The 26447-nt window shown below is 50.5% G+C and overlaps 3 protein-coding genes across 6 annotated transcripts in view; 2 read left to right on the top strand and 1 right to left on the bottom strand.

Moving 5' to 3' along the window:
- Window positions 1–2433, top strand: part of LOC119446621 (uncharacterized) — a 71164-nt gene extending 68731 nt beyond the window's left edge. For all 4 annotated transcript variants that reach the window (XM_037711099.2, XM_037711098.2, XM_037711101.2 and 1 more), the window contains exon 12: window positions 2135–2433. In XM_037711099.2, coding sequence (XP_037567027.1) covers window positions 2135–2240 — 106 coding nt within the window. In that variant the 3' untranslated portion in view covers window positions 2241–2433. The remainder of the gene's footprint in view (window positions 1–2134) is intronic.
- LOC119446623 (telomere length regulation protein TEL2 homolog) lies at window positions 2390–5014 on the bottom strand. Its single transcript, XM_037711104.2, has one exon. The coding sequence runs from the start codon at window positions 4820–4822 to the stop codon at window positions 2420–2422; it is 2403 nt and encodes an 800-aa protein (XP_037567032.1). The 5' UTR covers window positions 4823–5014; the 3' UTR covers window positions 2390–2419.
- Window positions 5015–6483: 1469 nt separating this feature from the next.
- LOC119446622 (active breakpoint cluster region-related protein) overlaps window positions 6484–26447 on the top strand; it is a 155507-nt gene continuing 135543 nt past the window's right edge. The window contains exon 1 of the mRNA XM_049664240.1: window positions 6484–6697. Coding sequence (XP_049520197.1) covers window positions 6496–6697 — 202 coding nt within the window. The 5' untranslated portion in view covers window positions 6484–6495. The remainder of the gene's footprint in view (window positions 6698–26447) is intronic.

Here is a 26447-nt window from a genome sequence, read left to right on the forward strand (position 1 = left end):
TTCGGAAGCGAGGGGTCCCTGGTTCGATTCCGCGCTACGGACACAACTTTCGGAATTTTTTTTTTCATAAAAGTAGACGTGTCTACCTACTACGACGACGACTACTACTACATACTACAGAGGAGGGACAGACCCACACCCTAAGGAGCTTCGCCCCTAAAACAGTGACCGTTAAGAACTGATCACTTCTTTTGTCATTCCTGTTTGTACATAATATATTCCAACTTCACATTGTTTGACAGAGTGACACTGGATGCGATGTCATGCAAAAGTAATATTTTCTTTTTTTCAAAACTTATTGTTCTTAGCCGCATAATTTGAACCAGTTCGCTACATTTTATTGGCCGTATAGAGCACTTTTATAGTTCAAATTTTAGTCCAGCTTCATGTTTCAGAATGTAAAGCAGCATCAACTGAATGCTATGGACACTTCTTCACTTTTACAGCACAATATATTTTTATTTGTCTGCCCTCCTTAGATGCAACTACTGTATGTGACACTTATGCAGCACAGAGCAAGGCATGAGAGGGTCTTCATTTACTTAGCAACTTACTTGTTCCCTAAATCTCTCCATTTATAATCTACACTCCTCGATCTCAAAACAGCCTTTTTCACAGTCCAAACATGAGAAAGTACTATATATTTAGTCAATTCAATGCACATTTGCAAATTTTTGAGGAGGACATGAAGCTTGTCAATTCATGTCCACCCACAAAACATGCACTCACTGCGTGAAATTAAAACAACGAACATGCTTCCTCACACACAGAGCTATAAAAAAAAATGCTTCTTGAACATTGACAAGCGAAATTAGCCTGAGCATGCAACACATTAAACCTCAAACCAGGCAATTTGTTTGTAACACAATGGACAACAATGCCTTGTGAACCATATAGACGAGAGTTGATTGTGTTAGGGTTACACTTTTGCAAACACTAGGCAGTGCTGTTCCCTGCCTCTTAGCAACTCTGGTTGGACGTCAACACAAGGAAAGTTAGCTTTTTGTGTAGGTGAAAATGTCAAACTTCCTGCCAGTCAATGAAGAAAGCTGCCAGCGACTCTTAGTAGATGCAGTTAAGCAGTAATGTTGAAACCAGGAACATTTCAACTGCGTTATGAGAGACATGAGGTCTTGTCCTGGCTATACAGGCAAGATGGGTCCCATTTAGAGCCAACATAACATTACAGTAGCACAGCACTCAAAGGTAAAGCAAATTGCCTCTGTAATAACCGGCACCATGTTGTCTTAAAACTTCTTCTTGACTTTACAAAGAGCAGGGTAGTGTGGAACTTGACTGACACCATCAGTGTGATCGAATAACTTCTCGGCAATTCTTGTAATAAGGAGTGGCTCGAGAAACACCTATCTAAAGCAGATGCTAAAAGCACCTTGATACAGAATTTTAGCTCAGAAACAGTGGAGAAGAATTACAATAGAGCAATGACTATGACTTGGCAGAGTGTGTTTATTTGTGAATATGGGACTAGTGTACTATGGTTAAACAAGTGTTACAGCTATATGCACAAAAATTTTTAGAATAAATGGAAGGCTTGAAAACTTGACGTACAGTACGAGACCACACGACTGCACTTTCTTTGCTGCAGCTGATGTTACATATGAACATATCAGCATCCATATTCATGGCATATTTACTTGCCGCGGTGGCTCAGTGGCTGCAGTGTTGCACTGCTGAGCTTGAGGTAAGTTGTGGGTTCGATTCCTGGCCGCATTCTTAAATTATCAGGTTTTATGTGCCAAAACAGCGATTTGATTATGAGGCATGCCGTAGTGGGGGACTACGGAAAATTTGGACCACCTTTAACGTGCACCTAAATCTAAATACACGGGTGTTCTCGCATTTCACCATCGAAAATGTGGCCGCTGTGGCCGGGATTTGAACCCGCGACCTCGTGCTTAGCAGCCCAACACCATAGCACTAAGCAACCACGGCGGGTCTGGCCGCATTCTGATGCAGGCAGAATGCAGTGTACCATGCATAACAAACAAGCAGAACACTTGGGTACCATGCTTTGTTTTCACGTTAAAGATCTCCAGGTGGTCAAACTTCATCCGGAGTCCTCCACTACAGAGTTAACCCACAAATTAATTTTAAATTTCATGGCATATTTCAGGTCACTTGGCAACACATGGATACAAGCAACCCGGTGTGAAGATCACGAGAGCTTCAAGGTGACAACTGACGACCCAAAGGATTTGCCATCAGCAAATGTATTTTAAATAGATTTTTAACTGTGAACATCGCTCCATCATCACTTTAACATAAGTGCTGTTTCACATTGCCGTGGCAACTGAATATACATCGACAACCATAATTCCATTGTGTTTATAGCGGAAAAAGAAAGAATAAAGCTGTCATAAGAAACACGTAAATGAGCAATGTAATAAAATTATGTAATTTATTTCTCTGAAACTGGAAGCTCCTTGTTAACTTGTGACATCAGCAGCTGCAGAACTTGGGCTGCCTTTAGCTTGCAGACGTCAAAAGGGTCTTTCTCGATGACATACTGAAGCCACTCTCGAATCTCAACGAGTTCCTGCTCACCACTGGACAGCAGCAAGCTGGTTGGAATGGTGATGAATATTACTGACAGTGCAAACAGGACCGCATCACGAACACAGGCCTCTGTGTGGTACTTCAGGGCTGACACAAACTCCATGAGGCAGTGGGCCATGTGGGCACTCCTGGGACAGTTGGCAGCCGAGTCTTGCACGATACCCAGCGTGCAGATGAGACGTGCCAGAACAAAGCTGTCTTCACCTAAAAGGTCAAACGTGTTCTCCTTCCTGTCATAGTAGCTCATCAATGGATAGAAAAAGAATCCAGCGACGTCGGAAAAGCGATTTTTGGCAGGCACCACGACGGTTGTGGCACCCTTGCTGATGATTCGTGTGTTAGCCTTCACGCGTTCCATCACGACAGATTGCCAGTGTGTGTCAGCCAGGGCTGAAACGCTTTTTTCAGCTACTGGAGGCACAACTGTAGGTGGTGATGCTAGCTGGTTGCTGGCCAGTGCGAGAACCTCCAGTATGTCCAGCCTCTGCCTGATATTCAAGTGGGCCCCATAGAACTGCTCTGTCAGGTAAGTTGCAACAACCTTGGGACTGTTTACAGCCAAGGTAACCAGGGCATGCTGCCTCAAGGCTACAAATCTATCCAGGCCGAACTTGTCCTCAAGGTAAAGAAGTATTTTGGCCAGTTCTTCAGCTACATCTGGTAAATCATCTTTACAAGTCTGAATCAAGCTAGCTATCGTCTGCAAGCAAGATTCAACCCAGTCTCTGTTTTCTTGATCTAGGAGGCCCTCCATGCAGTCGCGCAGGTACATGGGCTTTTTCGCACCATGTGGTGCATCATGCGACATGTCAAAAGGCTCAAGGTCATCATCACTGTCCAGTTCAATGGGCATATTATCAGTAGTGGCCACATTGGCCTTGTCTTTTTCGTCTTCCTTACTGGCAGCTTCCTCCATACTTGCTTCGACAGGGTCTGATGATTTAACAGTTATGTCTGTAAGTGACAACAGGTAGTTGACATCGTCGTCACATTTGTACTCGAAGTTAAGTTTTGGACCTTCTGGCTGAAGTACAGCGGAAAACTGCTCTGCTGTAATCATGCCGTACAATCGTACCCATTCCTCTGGTGATGAAATATGGCTTTGTACACCATGCAGTAGCTTAGTCATGAGGCCATCAGCAGTGGTTTTGTCAAAGCTGGTCACCTTCAAGTGTCCAAGAGATATCATCAGCGCACTCGTAAGATACTTCTGTTGGTGCTCACTTTGATGCTTCATGAGTGTCTTGTCTCCCCAAACACTGAGGACCTCATTCACAAAGTCAAAGAATATCGGCCTCCTCCTTTCCGATGACGCAAGGTACCCAATGATGTTCCGCAGCATAACTGCTTTGCTAAACGTTTTCATCATCGGCAGCTTCATGGTAAGAAGGAACTTAAGCCTGCTGTTCGTGCAGACAGAATCAGCTAAAAACCAATCGACTTGGTTGTAGTCGCGAAGAGCCGACAGCAGCATAATAAGCATGCTTTCCATACAGTCGTCCATTGCAGAGGTGAGAACTTTCGCGCACACGCGCCGGAAAACAAAGTCGCCTTCGCAACGGCGCACTAGCTTGGGAACGAGGTGCGTCCCAAGAAGCTCCGATTGTCCAACGAAACACACTCGACTAAGAAGCCTGCTGAAAAACGCCACATGCACGTCGACACCGCGGTCCACTTCATCGCGGGCGTAGCTCAAGGCTTCAAGGATGCTGTCGAAAAGGGACGTGAAGTACGCGTTGCTTGTTAGGCAGTTCGGAATATCCTGATTACAAACGTTGGCGACCCGTGTGGGCAATGACACGAGAATGGATAGAGCCGAACACGACCATTCGTCGCTGAAGTCAGTGACGTTCCGGTGACACTGTCGGACCAGCAACCTGCGCAGGTAGTCGCCTCGCACAAACTTGCTGAGAAGTGCAACGACCTTGTCGCGTCTGAAGCTCTTGTTGTAACGCTGAAGAGCGGATGCTAACACGAGAAGCAAGTCCTCGGGAGGACAGCGCAGCACGACAGCGTCGTAAGCACTATCTTCCTCGGCGTTTCTCAACGCATTCGCGCTTAGGTTGTCAAGCAGAGAAGTTACGAAGTGACAGTACAATGAGGCGTCGGCACTGGAAAGGCTGGCCTCCGGAGGCAAGCCTAAGATCCTTTGGATTTCTTCCCTCTTGTCATTGATAGTGATATGAGACAGCAACTCACATGTGAGCTCAATTGCTTCAGAAGCGGAACTGGCGCTTTCACTCATGTTTCCTTGCTCAGCTTTTCAGGCGGGTAACTACGCTTGCGCACATTCACCAAGGGACGCGGGTCACCGGCAGTCACATTTTGGCATGGCCGAACCGTAGAATACGAAACCGAACGCGCCGCACGTGAGCTGCACGAAACACAAAAGCCACACAACACGCGAACGTGGGAACATAGAATCGTGGGAAATTAAAACTAGAACTCTGCCCAAACAAGACGCCGCTGCACATTGTTGCCGAAAAGCAGTAAGCTGACACGGCTGAACGGAGCCGAGAAAAAGTTATCGCGTGATTTGCCCAAAGCTAGCTTTCACATCTCCCACATAGCCGGCGCCACCAGCTTCGCCGACAGCGACGCGCGTGAGGGAAGTGAGAAACGGCCGCAGATGAACGCGAGCGTTGCAGGGAGCGTGTAGTGTACCTTGTGCTCTCGTGTGGGTCGCGCCCTTGTACGTGCGATGTTTTCGACGGTGTTTACGTGTGTCATCTCATCAGAGTCCTAGTGTGTGTGTGTGGTTGTGACGACGTGTGGATAGTGCGTACCTACGATCGCTATGGAAGCCTTCAATGACTTGCAGCGCCACTGGGCCAAGCGATTTCCCCACTCGAAACTTTCGCTGATATGGGAAGAGGACCTACGCACCTTGTTGTCGACGCACAGGCAGCGCGTCGCTCAACTCCGAGAGGAACTCGAGCAAGAGGAGTTTCTGGTGCAGTACTTTGAAAGGTATCTGTCGGATGCTGAACGTGTCAAGCGATCGTCGTCGCGAGACAACACCGGCGACAGAAAAGCCGGGTCTGCAAATGGCGACAGTCCGCGTAACAGCAACGGCGTCGGAACTTCAAACGGATTGCCCGAGGCGGCGGCTGGCGTTACGTCATCGACATGCGAAAAAGCGGCAAGCTTGAAGCGCGACAAAGCTGCCAACAGTGCGGAAGGTCAGTCAGCGTCCGTTAACGGCACTACCGACGAGCACGGAAAGCCGTACGTGACCGTGATCGCCGTGAGTGGGTTTACGCGCTCGGCCAGCTCCGAGAGAAGTGGTTCCTCCGCCGCAGCTGCGTCCACCGGTTCGACATCAAGTACCCACGCTGCCGCTGAAACGCAGGAGTTGAGACGCCGGAGGAAGCCACCGACGCCGCCTCCTAAACGTGCCAAGTGGCCGCCGCCTTCCGTCGTTTCACAGCTGGCACAAAACGACGCGGTAGGCGACTTCGGACGCCGCCGAGTCCGCCGCCTGCCGCCGTGCCACCGTCAAATGATGGCCCGAGCCAAAGCGAACCCGCTGCTTCCAAGGCTCAAAGCGACGTTCTGCCTGCGTTCAGTACTTTCCGACCGGCCAGCCAGCTGGCTAGCGCTCCGTCCCATCCGCCGGCAGCCCGACCGCACGGATACCCGCAGCCCCTGCGCGAGGCACCTCCTCCGCCCACCGCACCGGTGATCGAGCCGACGGACGACCAAGACGGATACGACGTCATCTACGACACGGTGGCCCTGGACGACGAAGCGTGTTCGTCCAAGGGCGCCGACGAAGAGGACCAGGGTTCAAGCCCCGAGCCGGATTACGTGGAATTCGGCAAGCTGGAGAGGCCGCGCGCCGTGAGGAGCGCCTCCGACGACGCGGGGGGAGGCAGCGTGCCCAGTCCCGTCGCGTCGTCTGCGACGTACGAGAACATGGCGCTGCTCGTCAAGGCCTCGGAGTCGATGGACTCCGAGGAGGACGACGCGGCGTCCATGCTTCGCTCGATGTCGAGCGACGCGGAGCTGGACCAGGACGCTGGCACCGCGACCACCGGGAGTGACCACAGCGGTAGCGGCGGCCGCAGCGCCGATCTGCACAGGTGCAAGACGGAGGAGCAGCTCGACGTCGACTCCGGTGAGTGGGGACCCCTTTAGCCCGACTCAGTCGCGATGGCCGTCGGAACATAACTTTCTAATATATGTTAGTGGCGACGGTAACGAGGGTTGTACCATTCGTAGCCGTTGTTTAGATTGAAACCTGCGGAGCCAAAAGAAAACCGGAATGAAACCTGGTTGTCAACGGCCGCGGCCATGGCCCTGTGCCTCTGCACAATCCACGTCTAACCTAAGTAACCGCATCTCCTCAGTATATATTAGTCGAACCCGGATGTATCGAATCTGAAGGGGATCACAAGAAAATTCGATATGTAAAATTAAAAAAAAATTATACAAAAATTTTCAAGGGGATTTTATTGCTGTTCGTTATATCCAATAATTCATCATACGTGGGTTCGATATAGCCGGGTTCGACTGTATAATCAAAGATGTGGAATGGCCGCGATGCTCTTAACGACTGAGCTCCTCGACAGCATTGGCCCTGATTTTGAACTTGATTCTGCGTAAGCGCTTTGAGCCTTGCAGCGCAGCTTTGCGAGAAACCGCGCATTTCACCCATCGGTCGCATTCGAACACTCGTACGCCATTTGCCGTCCTGAATGTGACGGAACAAAAAAAAAAAAAAAAAGAATGCGTTCTTCGTGTTTCAGCCTACCTGGCGTTTCAAGCTTCAGATGGTTCGCGCGCAGTTTCGTTTTGCGGCCAACACTGTGGTTGTTCGTCGTCGGGTCGTCAGCCCGGCTCAAGTGGCTCGCGGATTCCACACCGTCGCAATCCCTGCTGTATCCGGCACTTTTATTATTAGCACCGTAACCCGAGTGAGCCATTGGGAGTTCCGTTTCTGTTTTGACGCCACCTCCGTCGTTTCTCGCGTGACAAAGCAAAGGGACGGGCGAATAAAAATGAAAAAGAAAGCACGAACGGGTTCGCAGCTCATAAGTGTGGGCGCCGATGACACACAGCCAACTTCCGGCATAGCGTCGGGTGGCGTTCTGCCTCGTATCTCGCTTGGCTGGTCGCGCTCGCTGTAGTTGTTGGCTGAGCGCGGCTCTGTTGAAAGGAGGCTTGGCGCTCGAAGGAAGACTATGCTAGGTGAAAGGAGGTATTGCGTCTCGACTGTAAATGGGTCAAAGCGCGCTTAGCCGCCTGACTGTGTCCCTCCTCTGTTCATTCATACTTCTTTCTGTTCACGCGATCCGGGCGTTCTCTTGAAAGAGCAGTACCACCACGCTATAGTATTGATAACGGTCTGTATATCAACCACCATGACTCTGCCGAGATTTGTCTAGCTGTAGACGCTAATCGGTTTTTCTCCATAGCTAACTCAATGATGACGACGGTTTCAGCAGGAGGAACCACTTTCGAGGCGTATGACCAATCCTTATCTTCGTTATCTAGCTGGAAACTCCGTGCCGTGGCGCTGTGGAGGGTCTATTTCGTCGTTGAGACGGCGGCTTTCGTGCAATCTGAAGAAATTATTTCTACGCGGGAGTATCGATGCGATCTGTGATTAAATAAATTATCGTTTATTTTTTCCCTCGCCTATAGTGGTCCACCGCCGAATAAGATATATGTGTATGACATGGAGGCATCCAGACAAGTTTTATGGATAGGTGTTTGCCGAAAGTGTCAAATTAGTCTCGTGTTTCCGATAAAGCTTCTAAAATGCTTATAAGGCTTCTAAATGTTTCTAGAAGCTTCTAAAGTGCCCTACCTTGTTTCCTTAATTGTTATCAGTTCATTGCACCTTTCAAGAGTGGTCCGCACAGCCACCTTTAAACAACCCGATCAATAAAGACGCATAGCTATGGGCTTAGTGCGTGAGATAAGCAGCGATCGAGTGCTTTAGATCGAAAATGCATTCGAATCGCACGGACCAGAAATCGCTAGCTCCCTCCATGGGAGAATCAAAAACGCTGTCAAGGCGCCTACTGTGAAATTCTGCCATATTGTCGAACTTGCCATCCTGTCTGCTCCGATTGGCTCGCAAGGGCTGCTATCGGCCTCTCTGATTGTCTGAAAATGCCAACAGGTCTGAATTTAACAACACTGCGGTATTTGACAGTCTCCAGGGGTGACAGTCTCCAGCTTCCGGACATTATCAAATTGTGGAATGACGACGTTTTGAGCCAATTAGAGCGCACGCAAGATGGCAAGTTCGACAGTGGCCAGAATACCACCCCTGGATAGCAGACATTAGCAGGCAGTGGTTCCCTTGTCACATTGGCTTGCTCATTTCACTCCGCTAGATTAAAGCCCCTTCATCCACGCGCCACCGCCGCGTATGGAGAGGCTTTACGCTAGATATATGCATTGTCGGCGACCCAGAAGATAACATCGGCAAGCATACACAGCTGCGCCAACGAAAGCTGCTCGGAGCGTGCAGGCTTTCGTTTCGACAAAGTTATCTCGGTCGTCGAATCTTCTTGATCACACCGCTGGCGGGGACTAACATCGCATTCCTATTTAGTTTAGTCGTTCCCGATATGAAGCACACGTCACGGTATCTATAGAAATCATGCCGAACCTCAAGCGTTCAAAATGAGGCTGGCGCTGATAAACTTTGCAATATCGAGAAAACCTAACACTGTGCAGGAGATAGCTGTCGCGATAGGTATTGTATTTCGATGTGCGCTTGTTGTCACTCTGCGAGACGCCCTTCAGAAGTGTTCTCTCTCCCGTTCGATCTCTCTCTCCTGTTCTGGGATATTTCGAGCGTGAGGAAACAAGTTGGCGGGAGTGAAAGTGTGATGTTTCTCTCCCTTGTACTTTTTTGTCGACGCTGTTGCCACACCATTCTTTCCACATTCGAATCTCACTGACTTGCACTAACCTTGACATCTTGCCCTAGAGTTTTGTTTACCAGAACTCGACGCAAGCGGGTCGATTCAGAAGTCGAGATGACCCAGGCCGACCCGCTAACGTTCATACACGGAAACCGTTGACTAGATTTCTGCCCGAGCAAGCTTGCTCGACTCGACTTTATCGGGTCTATGCATAAACGTAGCTTAGGATTCACTGTACTGAAGTACGTGGCCGCATAGACGTAGCAAATCCGATATTCACTGCTGCTGCGAAGATTCCGTGCGCATCATGACGCCTCTATCCCGCTTCTGTGTCAGTTCTGGAACAGTCATTTTCGTGGGTACCCGCTGGAAAAGGTCACGATGATAGCTTGTGGCTGAGAGACCCATTGTAGCGGGGTGCACTCGGCACTTGCGTCCTTAGCGCGATTTAAAAAAAAAAATGTTTCAGTGGGCGTACGTTTTCTGCATGAGCAATATAAGCGTGGTGGGAAATCCATTGCATCCACGTATCTCCGACCACTATATCTATATCTGCATTCTTATCTCTGTGCTGCACGATTGTGTCGTATACCATAATTGAAGCAGCACGGCTGCCTCTTGCTGTCCCCGTCATCACTGTTCGCGAGTATACGCTCCGAGTGGAAATTAGCCACCCGCTTGGAATATCATAGACGTTAGGGTGTCGTGAAGCCTATTACCCACCCTTTCGGTTCGTTCGGCCAAAAGGCTCGTTCGGCCAAAATAATGTGCAGCTGGAGCTAGCTCCCATCTCTTGATAGATAGCGGATGTAGTTCACTGGTGACAATGGAGGAGAATAATTCTGCGCTGAATTCCAAGGCTGCCGGGCTGACGTTTCTTTTGCAGAACAGCGTCAATATGTTCCACGACTGTCATCCGCTTTTATAGAACAGTCCCTCACATCGGGCATGCATCTATAGAGTGCTAAATTGCCGAGGGCAGCTACAACAGCGAAGAAAGTATCTATGGTGTGCAGTGAATGCGTGTGTATACAGGTGAGCAGAGAAATCTTCGATGGAAGCTATAGGTCATATAAAGCAACGCTCGGTGTTTATACGAGGTGGCGATTAAGCGTTATACTAGGTGCAGGCAGCCTGAAGAACCAGAAAGTAGCGGGACGGTCTCACTCTTTGCCGCGGGCTTGGAGGCCCGACAGCCTCGCGAGCTTCCGCCGCAAAAGGTGCCGAAATTGTAGCTGCACTAAAGCTTTAAGCCACACTCTGTTCTGGCTGCTGCCCGCCGCCGCCTGAATAGCGCATCTGCACACATCGCGCAGGATAGCCCGTTATTCGCGCGAACGCGCCACCTGTTGTGCGCGCTGCGTCACGGGTTGCAGACAAAGAGGAAATAAGCTTATTTCTCCCGCGTCTGTATAGCTCGTTTTTTGGCATCTCCGCGCCTTTTGAATATTCACGTATAGGACGCGTTTGCGGCTGCTGCTGCTGTTGCCGGCGCGTAATACGCGTCGTGACTGCTGCCCATCTGTTTCCAACGGATTTCTTCTTACGGCGAAGTAGGCATCCAAAGGGTTTTGAGGGGTGGTGTCCACGTTAATCGGCGCAGTGGCATTAATCGGGGAGAATGCGCGCAGCTGGCGCGCTTCGTGTCGGAAGCACGTTACACGCTCGTGCTCGTGGTGTTTGTACGTGCGTGCGTGCGCATGGTTCTTCTCAGGCTGGCGAAGGCCAAACGTTTGCATGGACACAACGTGATGCATTTAGTCTGGACAGCGTTACAACCGTGGAAACACGGAAGATGCCAATCATTTGTATTCTTATTCGCATTCCATGGCTGCGTTCTAATACTCGCCGGGGACTGCTAAGTACTAGACTGCGGCCATCTTATCGTCTCTTTATAATTCTGATGAAGCCGGCCAAAAGCGCAGCTTTGCCAGGGCAGCATTGTACTCAAAAAACGATGCAGGCTATACCTTGCTGTCCAAACAAGGTGATGATTGGTTAGAATAGTTGGAACTATGTGGGAAGGTCGCCTGCGCACAACAAAAGGGTATACAGTCACGCTTCCTAATGCGCTAAATGTAAACAGCATCGCTCCATCCGGCCAGCGATAACGGCAGCGTCCGAGCCAATTAGTGCGAAAAGAATGGAAAGTGGAGAAATTTATCGCTAGGAAACACTATGCTTGGGGTGATCTGTGGTATAAATGCTATAAACAGGGTGAAGTTACCACAGAAAGGCTGGTGGTGAATGTGCATAGCGACTAGGAATGACGAGGCTTGGAACAACTACACCTGAGAATAGTTGTTGAAAGTAGCGTTTGCCTGTGTGTGTGTGTGCTAGGCCCTTTTTCTGGTGCCGTTGTGCCATTTTTGCGACATGTCACAAAAAAAAAAATGCCCCGGTAGAGGCGATCGCAACCAAGATTTAAAATGAAGGCATATACTATATGTAGCGGGGGGGGGGGGAGGGCATTGAAGGTCGAGGTTGATAGCGTGAGAAAGAGATGGCGAGGACATTATTGAGAAAAACCTCTGAAGGACAGTAAAGTGTGCAGGAGGTAATGACTAATTGAGAGGATAGTGCCGGAGAAAGTCATTAAGTGTGACCGCGACTGCACGTGAGAAATGTGGCGCATTTGTCAACAGATGCAAGCTTGCTGAAACCAATTGCTGTTCTGCAGGCTGATGTGACTTCGGTTAGATGAGGTCTCAGCGCTGCTGCTAGAATTTGGTGTACGGTTCTGTCGCTATTTTTTTAACCTTTGTCTCTCTCTCTCTCTCAGCCTCCTCCGCCCCAACGCTTTGAAAACACTAAATGTTGTATACGTAATCGGTTGTAAATCCTCCTCTCTGCAGGACATCAAGTAATACGTTTCGAACCGCTAAAACTCTTTGCAGTCGTGCACAGAGCGGTGAAAGCGCACACCCAATCTCGAACGACCAAGCTGGCCTGTGACTATACATACAAGGCCACCAGATCGACGGAAGGAAAATGTCGCGCCTTCTGCTTGTCTGTATATTCGCGACAGCAGACTTTCAGACGCGTGGCGGCAAACTATATACACCCTCAGAGAGGTGCTTCGACTGCCAGGCTCTATAGACCCGTCTGTTTCACAACCCCCAAACACCTTCTGCACCTTTCTGTTCCCTTTCTCCGCTTCCAAGTGTAGGGCAGGCCCACTCGTGCTCAGCCTGGTTAACCTCTGCATGCTTAACCCTACAAACTAATAATTTGTGTCAAAATAAATATATCTCTCTTTCCTGCCTGCAGGCAGCGCGTCATTCGTAAGAGTATATGCTCACGTGCGGTAGCAGCAGTCAAGGACACGCACGAATAGGCCTCGGAGGAAAAAAGAACGTAAACTGGAAGGGTTTTCCCCCGCGGCAAGATCGCGGGAGGGATACGCATGGCCCCTGCGCGTGCGCACTCGTGTGCTTTAGATGAGACCGTATCTGCAGTGTAGGTTACTCGGGCGGAACAGGTGAGCGGGAAAGACGAAAGGTAGGGAGGGGGGGGGGGGGCAATAAGAACAAATAAATAAATAAAATAAACAAGACGGGGAGTCTTTCTTTTTATTTTTTTCTCACTGTGCCATGAGGCTTTGAACTTGCCGATGTGCATTGTGGTGATTTCACTCTGCCCCAGAGGTTGCTTTTGAGTTTTGGTAAAACCGTGGCTGCGAGCGAACTGCAAATACAGTCGTACGAAGGCCGCTGTCAGATGGTGCGTTGTCCGTCCTAAAATGGTTGTTTTAAGTTTGTGCTATTGCCGCTCATTTCTGAATCCGTATTTATTTCAAATTTTCAGAGTTGATGGCAGCGAGCCGTCAACTCTGAGCCTCTGTATGCGTGTGCGTAGGTAGGTAGGTAGTAAACTTTATTGAGGTCCGGAAGAATCTTCACTCCGTTTTTACAGGGGCAAGACTGCGGGCCGCTCTGACGTTGCTTTATTTTACTTAGTTATTATGGAATAAATGATGTTTGCCCTTTCCGACAAAAGAAGTCGTTAATTTAAACTACCTAAATAAGTGCATTGCTAACGTCACCGGCCGTTCGTAACTTTTTTCCCCTTTATTATTATTTTTTTTTTTCAAGTTTTGCGCGAACCAAACGATCACAACACGTAGACACGGAGCAAGTGCTTCATATGAAAGATGCTCTGACCTAGCTGGGCGTTCTCCTCAATCGTGTTTGTAACCGATACCCTTTCTGTCGATTTTTTCGTGAGCAGCCGTCTAATCTATCCTTCATGCATCGTCGTTACATCAGTGTCGTTTCTCGAAGTCAGACGCCTCACAACTAAAGTCCCTATATCACAACGGCTCAAAGTCTTTCCGCCTCCCAATCCATTTTCCGTATCTTCAGCCAGTTCTTCTCCAGAACTCGACGCTCGCCTTCCGTCGTGGAAGTTGGCCGGCAACCCCTTCACTAATCTACTTGTCATCGGCGTGAAGCAGAGAGCTCCGGCGATTGTATACTGCCGAACTGGTTCGCGCTCTGCTCTCGCAATGGCGCTGATACGCTTATGCACGCCTGTCTGCGAACGGGTGACAAATCCTTTTAGTCTTGTGGCGTCCGCTCCCCCCGCCCACCTGCGTTTTCGCAATCGCGTTAGATGCGTGACCGATCTGAGTGACCCAGCCTTCGGCGTTGTCAATTCGTTACAGGACCATGATTATTATATTTTTTTTCTTTCTTTTCCTGACATACTTTGCGGTCGCTGCGAGGTAAACAAGGGCCTCACATCTTCTGCGTCAGCGACCCCCTTTCACTCCTCGCCATCTTTCGTGGCGGGAGTAACTACGGTTCATGTTTTTTGACCCCCCCAGCAGAGGAGGTGCGTCGACCGCTTTATCTTGACGGATTGCTGCTGCTGCTGCTGCCACCAGCGTCGCTGCCAGAGCCTGTCGATCAGGGGAATTGCCCCGTCGTCTCTTCCCGATGGTCTTTGCCGTATATAGTCTGGCCTGTGTATGATAGTATACGACCCTGTCGCGCGCTCCGCGTTTTGCGCGTCTCGTTCGTTCGCGAGGAGGCGACAGCCCTCACTGCTGGCGGAAGAAGCCGGTAAAAAGGCAGGACTTTGACCTCTCCTGACTGCACACGAGCGCGGAAGCTTGTCCGCGCGCGTATCATATGCGTCGTCGGATCGAGGACGTCAACTGCGCGGACGTTTCGTGCGTGTCGTATCGATCTGGTTATAGCATGATCAGCTGGGCAGTTTGCGGATGGCCGTCGGGTTCTTGGATGATTGTGGCCTTCCTTAGGGGGTGCTGGGAGAGGGGAATAACAAATTGAGGAAGGAAACGTGTGTCTCGCCACTTGAATAGGACAGAGCGGCCAACGCTTACCAAATCGATGGGATGAACGGGAAGGTTGTGCGTCTGTGCGCGCGCGCGCTTTTGTTGGAGTGAAGCCTTGCTGGAGCGATGCGTGTCATACGGAGGACTCGCGCACGTTTCGCGGCCGTTGCCGTTTGGGCCGTGGCAGCACTTTGGTAGTAGTCATCGTCATCACGGATCATCATCATCATCACGACGATTATACGAAATTTGTAGAGAACCTTGTTAAAGGCAAGGCGCGTCGACCGGCTTCGAGCCTGAGACCTTCTTTTACGAGAACTGATGCTCCAACCGTCTGTGTTAACTGGACGCCGACGAAGAGCCTGCGGTGGCTTTCATGAGGTAACCGTTGCGGTGCACAAAGTCTGTCGTAAACGAGCGCCGAGTATTAGTAGTAGTAGTAGTAGTAGTAGTAGTAGTAGTAGTAGTAGTAGTAGTAGTAGTAGTAAACTTTATTTTAAGTGTGCGGTGCATTGGGGCACCTCTGTCCAGGAGCCCACTGGAGGTAAAATGTACGTTAAGCTTTTATTTATTTATTTATTTTTACTGTTTATTATTATTATTTTTAGTTGGCTCGGGCGTCGATGCGAATCTGGATACTAGAGTCTTAAAACGTAATAGTGCGCTTGCTACAGCTGCCACTGCTTTCGATTCTAAAGGCAAAACTTTGGTGACGTTTTCGTTTGTGTTGTTGAACCAACGTATATGTATATATCAACGAAAAGGCGGCACGGCGTACGCTACATCGAGGCCGAACCCACGATCCGTGGGGGATATGGCAAGAGGTGCCGGAAAGGCCGTGTGTCCCGCCCCCCAGGCGTCGCACAAAGCACGCGCGTCACATTACTGCGCAAACAGCCCCAGCGGCAGCAGCAACAACATCATGACACGCTGTGCACGATTCACGCGTGCGACGAGACAGCAAGGTGAGTGGGGCGACACGGGCGTCCCTCCCTGAGGACAGCGGAGGAAAGCGGGGTAATGGATTTGTGGCGTGCGCGCCGCGCTTTCCTGGATTGCACCCGAGACTCACAGCCGCGGGCGTGCACGAAGACAGGAAGAATGTACTACGAGTAGAAAAAAGAAAGAAGAAAGTTAGCGAAGAGGAGCGACAACTCTACACTGCGTTTCGCTATAATACTGTGCAGCAGCGTCCACTGTATACGCGTTTCTGGGTCTGAGCACACGAGGCCCTGGGTTCGATTCCGTGGCCATGGAGCGGTTGCATTCAAAGGAGAGTGAAGTTCAGGAAACTCTCGCGTAAATTATATTTAGGTACGTGTCAAAGAGCATGTTGGGGCCAAAACTATAAGCTGGCACTTAAGCTCTGCCTTCTGTACGTTAAACCGAATCAATCAATCGAGATTGCCAGCATTGTGCAAGCCGGGGCAAGTCAGTTTCAGCTTTGACACTTGAGATTTCAGCCAGTCGGAGTTTACAAACGCGCAACTTTAGTTATGTAATGACGCGAAGGCTACGCAAGGACGGAGCTCGATGGCTCATTACGTGCGATTTCTGTACCGTTGTCTCCCGACTCCCCTCCTACCTATGTTTCTTTTTTTTTTTTTTTTTTAAGGTGTCGCTGTTTCGGTACGACAGACTTGACCGACAGTGAACACCAGATAGACATTTACTTTAATTTAATTTTATCGTCAGTATTCCGGTCTTCAGCTGATGTTTTCTTCAGCTGTAACATCAGATGTTATGAGTGATGAAATAGTAATTACGGGCTCCTTCAAAGTTTCGCCGGAGGTGTGCAGTGAATTATAATCGCCGTTGGACCCCAGTGTCAGCTCTCGAAAAAGTAGTGCTGCGTGAGAACTGGCTGGCGATTGGCCAGAACCGACAGTCTGCAGTTTAATCACGCTATAGCTATAGCGGAGAGGTAACAAACTCGTTGCCTAATCACGCATCGCTGCCTGTGTTCTCGCTGTGCGATTTGAGCGCACGTCGGAGCTTCCGCTCCCACAGCCATCCATGCACAGTATTAAGTGGGAGATCCGCGAAGCGAGCAAATACAACGCGCGCATCGCCGCGCTCGCGAAAACAGCACAACGAATCGGTAGGCGTGTAGATCGGCGTTCTTTGCGCGTGCCACGGATGCCACCGTCATTGCGCCGACCGTCTGTCTGTCTCACGCTTAGTGTACGCAGTACGCGCGCATTGCTTCGAAATGATAGCGAACGCGGGAACGAATATTGTGACTGTCGTGAGGAGCGCTAGTATATCGTCTGTCTTTTTGTTCTTTTCTCTTGCGTTTGGTGTGCCTTCGTGTCGTAGCCTGGTCGTTTGCGACCTATAGAGAACGAATCGGTATACTGGTGCTTCCTCGGATGAAAGCAGTCCAGTCCGGTGTTCGGTCAACACAGAATCCAGAGTTTTTCTGCATTGAAGCATGTCAGCCAACTCTCCCGCGTAAGTTACTGCGGGCACCGGCTGCTGCGGCGATGTTTTGATACTATTAGCAGAGACATCTTGCCCGTGCACGATGGTTTCACTGCACCGCGACATGACTTGGCGGGGAATAGTCTCTTGTGTCATTTTTATTGAGATATCTGAACCACCGAGCTGGTTATACCTTTCAATCGGGATCCCTCGAGCTCGTTTTACTGCCGCCGTCCGCGCGCACGTAGCCAACGTTACTAGAACCATAACGTTGCACGTGGCGTTGTGTTGTAATCGGCGACGTTGCTGGAGAGACGGTGGGGGATGGTTCTGCGCCGGATCTTCGCATTTCCTCGTCGTCTGTGGCGACGGCGTTACTTAGGCGTGCCGTTTGCTCCACCGCTATTTTGCATTTCCCCCCCCCCCCTCTTGCGCGCGTGCCATGGAGCGTTGCCGGAAGCGTCGCAATCGTTGCACAGGTAGAGTAGAAGCCGTGCACGAATGAGGACTTTCAGTACGAATAAGGGAGCTGTGCGTTCGTCGAAGGAATCGCCAATGCTGTGCCCTAGGTTTGAATACGTCTGCGGCTTCCTCCGCTTCCTCTCCTGGCTTACAATAAAATAAAAAAAGAAGACTGAAAGATTGTGGGAAAGCTGCCCATCTAGAGAATGAACTAAACATTGAGGGAACGCTCCATTAGTATTGAAGCGGAGTGTACTTCCTTTTCTGCGTTTGTATCTTGGACAAGAAGGTGCTGTGCATGGTCGGAGTTGCGCACTACTTAGAAATAATCTCTCAATGTCCTGTTTGAAGACCTTCATGTATTTCCTAAGGTGTAATCAGCGCTTGAGTACTATAGTTGAGTACTATAGTTAGGCCTTTCCTTTAACCAATTAACCAACTAGCCCAAACCACTACTCTTCTAAGTTTCCTTTTAGGCTTGGTCCGTTCTGTATACTGTTCGCTTAGAAATTGACCTTCCTCATTTGGCCCGCCTCCACCGTCCGAAGCGCTTGCGTCTGCGAGGTCCATGTGTGCGGCTCGCTATTATAAGCCGGTGCCTCGCTGCAGGCACCAACGTTACTAGTAACAACGTTGGCAGGCACGCGCTGATCGTGGGCGTTTTGCGTCTGTCCACACGAGGAGTATATCGACGTCGCATTTCCCGTCGGCCAAGGGCAGGAAGCGATACGCGATTCGGTTTAATCTTGGAACGACGCCGGCGATTTGGCACGGCTTGCTGGATCGCTCTTTTATCTTGTCTCTGTGAACACTCATACTATATGACTATATGTGCGGGGAAAGGAAAACCCGCTGAAAGCGGAGAGCAAAACCCCATGGAGCCATGTGTATGAACGGCTGTTTCCTTTGACTGTATATCAGCGCAGCAAACGGAAGGAACAAACACATGCACTGTACTCTCGACTGATCATTAATACGCGCGTGTGCGCACAGTTTATAGAGAGATACACGAAAGAAAAAAAAGTAATTATCTGACACTTTCCTTTCACTTACAATTAATTCAGTTTACCGTCCACCGCGCGTAGCTGTACAGAGGAGAGTGAAGTACAGAAATAAGCACAATGAAACAAATACATATGTACACATGAACAGGCACGTATCCGCCCGAAATTTTCAAAAGCTCACGCAAATCAAAGGAGAGTTTCAATGCGATCTCAAGATCAAAGCAGGAATCGCGCGAGTAAACGCTCAATCGCCGGCATGCTTTTCCTCCGATATCGTCGCACCCTTGGTGTCCGGCCGCTTTGGCCGAAAGGCACACTCCTGTGTTTCTTTTCTTTCTTTCTTTTTTATTTCGATTCTTCGCGGTGTCGTCGTCCTTCGGTTTTATTTCGGCCGCGATCGCCCTCCTGCCCGCTCCGGGCTGGTCGCCGTCGTCGGGCGGTATATGGCCTTGATCAGTATGCGGCGAAGAGGCGGCGCCGGCGGCCCGATGTCACGCCGTCGTGATCAGCGGCGCGCCGGCTCTTTCCCTCGGGAAGCGCCGATGGACTTAGTGTGTGTGAATACCGTGTTAACTCGTGTTCTATATATAGCGCTCTGCGCAGATTGAAGGTGGAGCTCGGAGATACGGAGCAAGTTTGTATGGCTCCGCAGCTCGCGCTAACTACCGTGCGAAACGTGTTATACTTGATGCCCCGGGGAGAAGAGGATTTCCGTACAGTGTTGCGCATCTTTCCCGTACCCACATTCTCGATGTTCTGGAAGCGTACTTTATTAAGAAAGGTGGATATGCCTGCGTAAGCGACACAACGTTATGGCTGTTCACTTTCGAAATGTCTCTTTGACAGCCACGTACAGCCACGTAATGATATGATAAAATATCACGTATCCGTTTCAATTCTGTATAGTTGCCGCTGGCCTTCAGCACATGCGCTCTACTGGTCGAATCAGAAGTGTATAGGGATATTTTCTTTTTTGCTTCAATAAAGTCGGTTGGTAGTCTGCACTTACACTGTTTCCATTGCTCTTCTTGTGTGGTGTACCTTTCTTTGCATTCGAGCAATAATTCCCTACTCTGAGGAGGACATAAGTCATGGGCTGATAATGATGATGGTGATGAATGGCGCGTGTATATTACGGGAGTACGTCCGTTATACACGCGGCTATACGGTATCTCGAAGGATAACGTTGAGCTGCAGGGCCTCAATCTCTCGGTGCCGCCTTCAGAGGCTTTCGTGCTGTCGCTGCTCGATCGCGTCGCCCTTCGTGAACGGCAGCGGATGTCGAACGCCCACGCATGTGGCGTGGTGAAAGAAGGCGCGCGCGCGATATTACATGCACGTAGTACGTCGTATTAGCAGCGGCGGCGCGCTCCGTAGCGGTACGATGTTCACTTCCTCTGCCAGGCGAACACCTCTACGCGCTGGCTGGTAATCGCTCGACGGGAACGTGATGAATCGAGCCGCCTCCTCGCGACCTGGTGGCCGCCACTCTGTCCTTGCTCTGTGTCAGGAGGGCGTATAGCACTCGCGAGTCTGGGGCACGCGTGTCAGTGAAACACATTGTGTCGCTCGGTCGGTGCATGGGAAGACAGTATCCATTTGATTGAGGAGAGAGCATTCTGGGTAATCTGTAACCCTTAAAGTGGGTGCTTCTGGCGCAGCAAAAGCAAGTGTTCTGGCGCAATGCGTTCTAGGTGCAAGTGTCGATTGAAGCTATATGCCAATTCATTGCACGGGCGTTTATAACTGGGTGCTAGCGCCACTAACCACAAGTCATCTGCTGCAAAACCGGGTGATTGTGCACCTGCCAGAGGGAAAAAAAATTCACACGTTCTCTATACACACGTGTTCCTTTTAACAGTGGACCTCACCGTACATGGTTTCTCCTTTTCTCTTAATCAGTTTGTTTGGCCGACTAAGTTGCAGCCGCCCTTTCTCTCTCTATCTCTGTCTCTAGTCTAGGCAGATGAAATTCTTTTTTTCAGTGATTTTACGTGCCAAGACGATGATTAGATTATGAGGCACGCCGTACGTAGTGAGGGACTGATTAATTTTGACCTACCTGTGGTTCATTAACGTGCACACAATGCACCGTACACGGGCATTGCATTTCAACCCATCGAAATGCGGCCGAGATTCGATCCCGCGACCTCGGGCGCAATGTCATAGCCTCCACGGCGGGTAACTTAGTTTGCCCTTCGCGATCCCGAGCGACAATATAGCGCGTACTCGCCGGTGGCGCTGACGTGTCGCCTTCTTATCTGCGACGGACGTAATGCGCTGCGTCTTATCGAGAGCTCGCTTATTGCGACGCACCTCGTGTACGCTTTTTTTTTTTTTTTTTCACACTTCCGTAACGACCTCGCGCTTCGGCTTCTGACCTTGCTCTCGGATTATTATTCTTTGCTAGGCGTTCACTACACCGGCTTGAAATTAAGGTGCACACACCAGCCAGCACATATGACCGATGATGTCACGAGAAACTTCCAACCGGCCAATTAATACCCTTGCGTAATGGAAACTTTCACTTCCACTATCAGAGATGGCATCAGTTCTCGCTTGATACGTGACCGGTCTCCGCTCTTACATTGTACTTCGTGTTTCGATTTATTTATTTATTTGTTTATGAAGCGCCATAAGCGCACCGCGGTATCCTGCAGCTATTGTCAGCAACGCATTGCTGTTTATCTGGTCATTAGGTGTGTATTTCGTGAGTCCGGCCTTCAGTTCACAAAGAAACCCGCGTCCTGTACGGAGTTTAGTGTTGTCAGCTGAACGTTCACTCCGGCGTGTACGGCGCTATATACTAACTAACGATTACTGTGTTTTAACACTCCGTATAGACGTTTTACTATAGATACGGCACATATCGGGAGACGTCGATGAGAGCACCAGCGCCACTAGCGGCATTTTGTGACGCAAAGTTCATCCAAACATGGCCTCGAAATAGGACGACGCGCGCTGTCCGACCTCGAAGGGCACGAACCAAAGCATGACGAACATGTAGTGCCGTGAGCGGCTGCATGTGCTGCTGTTGTGTCGCTGTGTTTGAGCTCTGTGTAAAAAGGTTTAATCAGTCCGACGGAAATCCTGAAGATAGAGAGAAAATAATGAAAATGAAGACATGTTAGCCACCTGACCTTGCAGGCTACAAGTGCAGGCCACAAGGCTACTGTGGAAGACTTCACACTTGAAGAAAAAAAAATTTATTCGGGCATCGAACCCGGGACCAACACCTTTCAGGGAGCGGTCGTTCTTACTATCTTAGCTAACGACGAGGCTAACAGATAGTGGGGCGAGACCAGATTAATCGACAACTCGTGGGGGAATAAGGGTATTGACATTGTCATCCACGCACCCGATAGTATAGCACGAAGCTACAGAACTCTATTTATTTATTTATTTATTTATTTATTTATTTATTTATTATTATTTATTTATTTATTTATTTATTTATTTATTTATTTATTTATTTATTTATTTATTTATTTATTTATTTATTTATTTATAGATACTGCTGTCTCGATACACGAGACAGCAGGAGTGGATACACCAGACACTATATCAAAACAACATACAATGAAAACGTAATTAGAAAATGTGGTTAGACAATTCTTTCAAAAACTCATTAGGTTTTTCCCGCAAGGAACCAGCTAGGTTGTTCCAAATTTCAACAACGCTTGGAAAAAAAGAATACTTAAAACAATTTACAAAAGCCTGCAATGGCTGACTGTCTCATTCACCTTCTCATAGCGGTAATGATAGCGGCGGTACGTTTCGAGCCTATTATGGCTGGCCACGGCGTCACAAGATGTCAGTGTCAGCTCGCTGGTTGCCAATATACCTCTTCCGGCTCGCTGTATAGTCAACGATAGTTTACCGCGTATAGGCTGTGCCAAAGCACCGAAATGTGTGGGTTCTCGGGAAGTGTTTTCGAGCGGAGAACGGAACCCGGGGGGCGTGGGCCGTGGCCCGGTTATTGGCGTGGCTCCATGCATCGTCGTCGTGCCTCCTCCATCGCGATGGGCCGTGCGCGCGCGTAGCCGCATTCGCGCCCCCACAGCAGCGGCGCCCACCAAGCGCGGCGTGACTTCTGACGAACACCACCCTCCCTTCCAGCTCGCGCCCTCCTCCCTGAAAGGCCGTGACTGAGCGTGTTGAAGAACGTTGACCTGGAAGACGGGCGACATGGCCCGAGCGCGTGCTGCACCACCGCGGGTGGGAAAATTGGAACCGTGCAGAGGTTTGAAAAGGCGGCTACATGGCAGTCCGTCCAGCGGCGGGGCGCATAGGCGCTGTATTGCCTATACTTCGGCTCAGTAACTCCGTGCCGTGCAACTGAAAACTGCGGGTCGCGTCAGCCAACCAGGAGAGACAGCCAAAACAAAGGCCTTCTTCGCAGGTGTCCGCATCTGCTTCGCACGAGGCCGACTGAACGGATGCTTCACATCACCCGCGGAAGGATTAGCGGCACGCATGGGACGAGACCTCCTCTATTCATGTTGAGATTTCAGCTTGAAGAGCAGACAAGGAGAGAGAGAGAGAGAGGAGAAACATTTGTTGAAGTGAGGTCGGGTGGAAGTCCTCAGTGGGAGGAGTCCTTATTCTAGGACCTCTAGTTAGCCGCGCAGTGTATCGAGCCCTCCGGATAACACAGCGGTGGGCTTCGGGATGCGAGTCGGAAAGCGCAGCTTCCCAGGAGGAATAAGTGGGCGAGGGGATAGGAGGATGGGTGGAAGGATTGGGACATGCCCAAGGGGGGTGCAGTAAAGGAGTGGCGAGTTTGCCGCAGAAGGGGTTGGTGGATGTGTACTGTTGTGGAAGGACGGAAAGGGAGACACGCGACACGAGCGCTTCATTCTGTGCCTGTCTATACTTTTTGCGCTGAAAGTACGGTGAAAGTACTCGGGCCACCACGTTTGGTGCGTATACGTACTACCAATTCGCTCAGTTTACCCTGCATCCAAAAAGCCTCCTCTTTTTTTCTGTACAAGCAGCCGGCTCTCGTTTCTCGTTGGTTTTGACACGAGCCTTAGCCTTTGTTGCACTGCACGGAATCGACGGTATGGAAGACAGGCGAGTGCGCTTCTTCGCACACTTGCCTTCACCTAACTAAGATGGCGGACCTCAGGCTAGAATCGTAATTAAGGTGTCAGCACGCGGGCTGAATGGTGGCATAACTTTTGCCGCCCTTCGTTCCCCGCACCGTCCATGCTTTCAAAAGAAACGTCTCAGCTTTGACAGTGCTAGTAGCGGGAACACGGCCACCTTGGTTAGGGCAAGTTAGCTGTGTGGGAAAGCCTGTTGACCGAATTTTGCTTACGACGGAGTATATAGGCGAAATTCTCTGTGACGAGGGTTCTCGATAACTCGCGCGACGGATGCGACTTTTGCCGACTGTGTTCACGTGCTTTGGCCTGTTTTCCCGCTGTCTGCACCGGTCACGGTTACTCCTCCGGTGTTTCGGAATTATTCATTTGCCATATAAGCGCTCATTCAGCCGCGAGAAGCATTGTATCACCGAGAGGACAATTCGGTTGAAAGTGCGACAAAAGAAAATTATTGCGCCAAGCCAGTGCTATTCACTGTTAATAGAGGGGAGTGCGTAAATAAGTGTCAGCCCCGCCTGGATACTGGACAAGTCTGTCTACGTAAATACAGCAGGGCAAGTCAGTTCTGCGATAATCCGCAAGGGTTACCTGAAATTGAAGATTGTCAGTCACCCGACGGTATAGCGCAAAGCTACGAAGGAAACCAGGTTTCTCAGCGATGAAGCTTTCACAGGTGAAGTAAAATTCGTCCTGCCGTCCGGGGTTCCGGGTTCGAACCCCGTTATACAATGTGAGCCAACCAGGAGGCTCGTAGATCGCGTGAGCGACGCCGTGTTAATCGACAACACCAAGCACCGGGACGTGGCCGGGACATTGAATATGGCAAATCAGTTTTTTGGACTGTGGCGGCGTGCCAGCAGCTCCGGATCTCCACGGAACGGCGGAAAGACGCGGCATGATGTCGACGCTTGCGGCGCGGCTTGCAACTCGTCGGCGCAGCCGAGCGACCCGTCTGCCTGGTTTCGCCGGCGAGAGAAAATGCGCTGAGGTCAGCCAAGGACGCACGACGGCGGCGCGATGCGCTTTTGCCCCTTGCTGCGCGAGGCGAAGGAGCCGGTGCTGTTTGACCGCGGAGGAACGGGCTGGCCGGATGGACGGCGCCGCGAGCAGCTGCCGAGCACAACACTTGGGCTGTGTGTACGCGCGCGCGCCTGGGAGTGAGGACGCCGGCCAAGAAGCTTTGTCGATTCTTATCTGTTGTGTGTGTCCGCCGAAGGCGCTCACATAAACCGTTACTCTGAGTTCGTGCGGCGCAGTGATGATGGGGCGTAAGTCAGCCAATCAGTGCTCCAAAAAAGGGAGGAGGGCTCGCTCCATTAGGCGCTAGTGGACTTTTCAGTCGTAGTCGTTCTGTTCAAACACACAGCGCGAAGGACGGAATGGTGGAGAAAGCAGAGACTCGACGCTGTCGATCTCGTTCCATCTGTGGGGCTGCGTATTTAAACTACCGATTTAAGCCGACACGGCTCCCGAACTTTACCTGTTTATATAGACAGTTCCATTCAGTCGACATTGCGCTGAGGGCGATCAGAGGGCGGGCTGTGGAGGGGCTCCTCTGGTTGTTTTCCAGATTGGACGACGCCACCCGTATACGTTTCAGTGCACTGGGTTGCACTGTCGCCGACGCCCGGCGCACGCGGTCATTGTGGCTACGCCGTGCTGTGTATATTGCGTGACTTGCTCAATTAGCCGGGCGGGTTCCTCTGTAAGTGCATGCGCGCTCTTTTCAGCGTGTTTCAGTGTGGCCGCGATCTCGGTGTCGATCTCTTTAGTAGCGATACCTTCGCTTTTGCTTGACGTGTAGCGTTCTCCATTGCGACGGCTCGCTGGTCCATGAGCGACCGGAATCTGCATGTTGTCTTGGCCGCGCGCGATTTCCATCTAACCGCAGCTTTTACCGCCTCGTTTCGCTAACCGCGGCCGCACGAAATGGGCCCGTTACGTGTGGTGTTGCGCACACAGCACCCACGCCCGCGTTCCAAGGCGGCAGCGCCCGACCGCGTTGTTTTCTCTGTCTCGCTCGTGGGATCGGCGGCCGCATAGCGCCGGACCCCGCGTAGGCGCGCAGTTGTTACGTGCTACAACTACGTCGGTCTTGGTCTGCGCCGCAGATTTCTTTTGCCGACGCCACCACCGCTGCGTGCTGCTGCTGTCCATTCGCGCGGTACAGGCAGGTCTCTGAAACTCCGCCAACAAACAAATAAAGAGAGGGACGGAAAAGTGGAGGGAAGAGAGAAGCGAAAGCGCGCGCGAGCGGAGGAGCCGCGCTTCCGGTTTGTCCGGCCGCTTCGCGTGTGTGTGTATGTATGTGTACGTGGGCCGGAGATGGAGTGGCCGAACGGCGACCGGCCAGCCGCTGGCCTCGTTTTGCGTCTTCCTGGCTCGCACGTGTACTACGCAGGGTGCGAGCGGCAAGACCTTGCTGTGGCGCGGGACTATCGTGGAGGTTTATTACATTTCGTGTACCTGTTTAAATGAACTTGTCGCTGGGTTAGTTGGTAATTCATCTTGGTAAAATCTTAAGAGCGGGGAAGGAGGGGCTAGCTTCTTTGAGTGCTTTGATTGGGTAAGTGGGTGCGTGTATGCGAGTGTGTTTTTCGCGCTCTTAAGCTATCACCAAAGTTTTCTCTTTCTTTGGTTTATTTTATTATCTTTTTTACTCTCTCTCTCTCTCTCTCGT

The sequence above is a fragment of the Dermacentor silvarum genome, chromosome 3 (assembly GCF_013339745.2).
Source record: "Dermacentor silvarum isolate Dsil-2018 chromosome 3, BIME_Dsil_1.4, whole genome shotgun sequence".
Taxonomy (NCBI): Eukaryota; Metazoa; Arthropoda; class Arachnida; order Ixodida; family Ixodidae; genus Dermacentor; species Dermacentor silvarum.

Excerpts from the sequence above, each read along its gene's own strand:
- LOC119446623 (XM_037711104.2), bottom strand. The coding sequence starts at position 4,822 with ATGAGTGAAAGCGCCAGTTCCGCTTCTGAAGCAATTGAGCTCACATGT.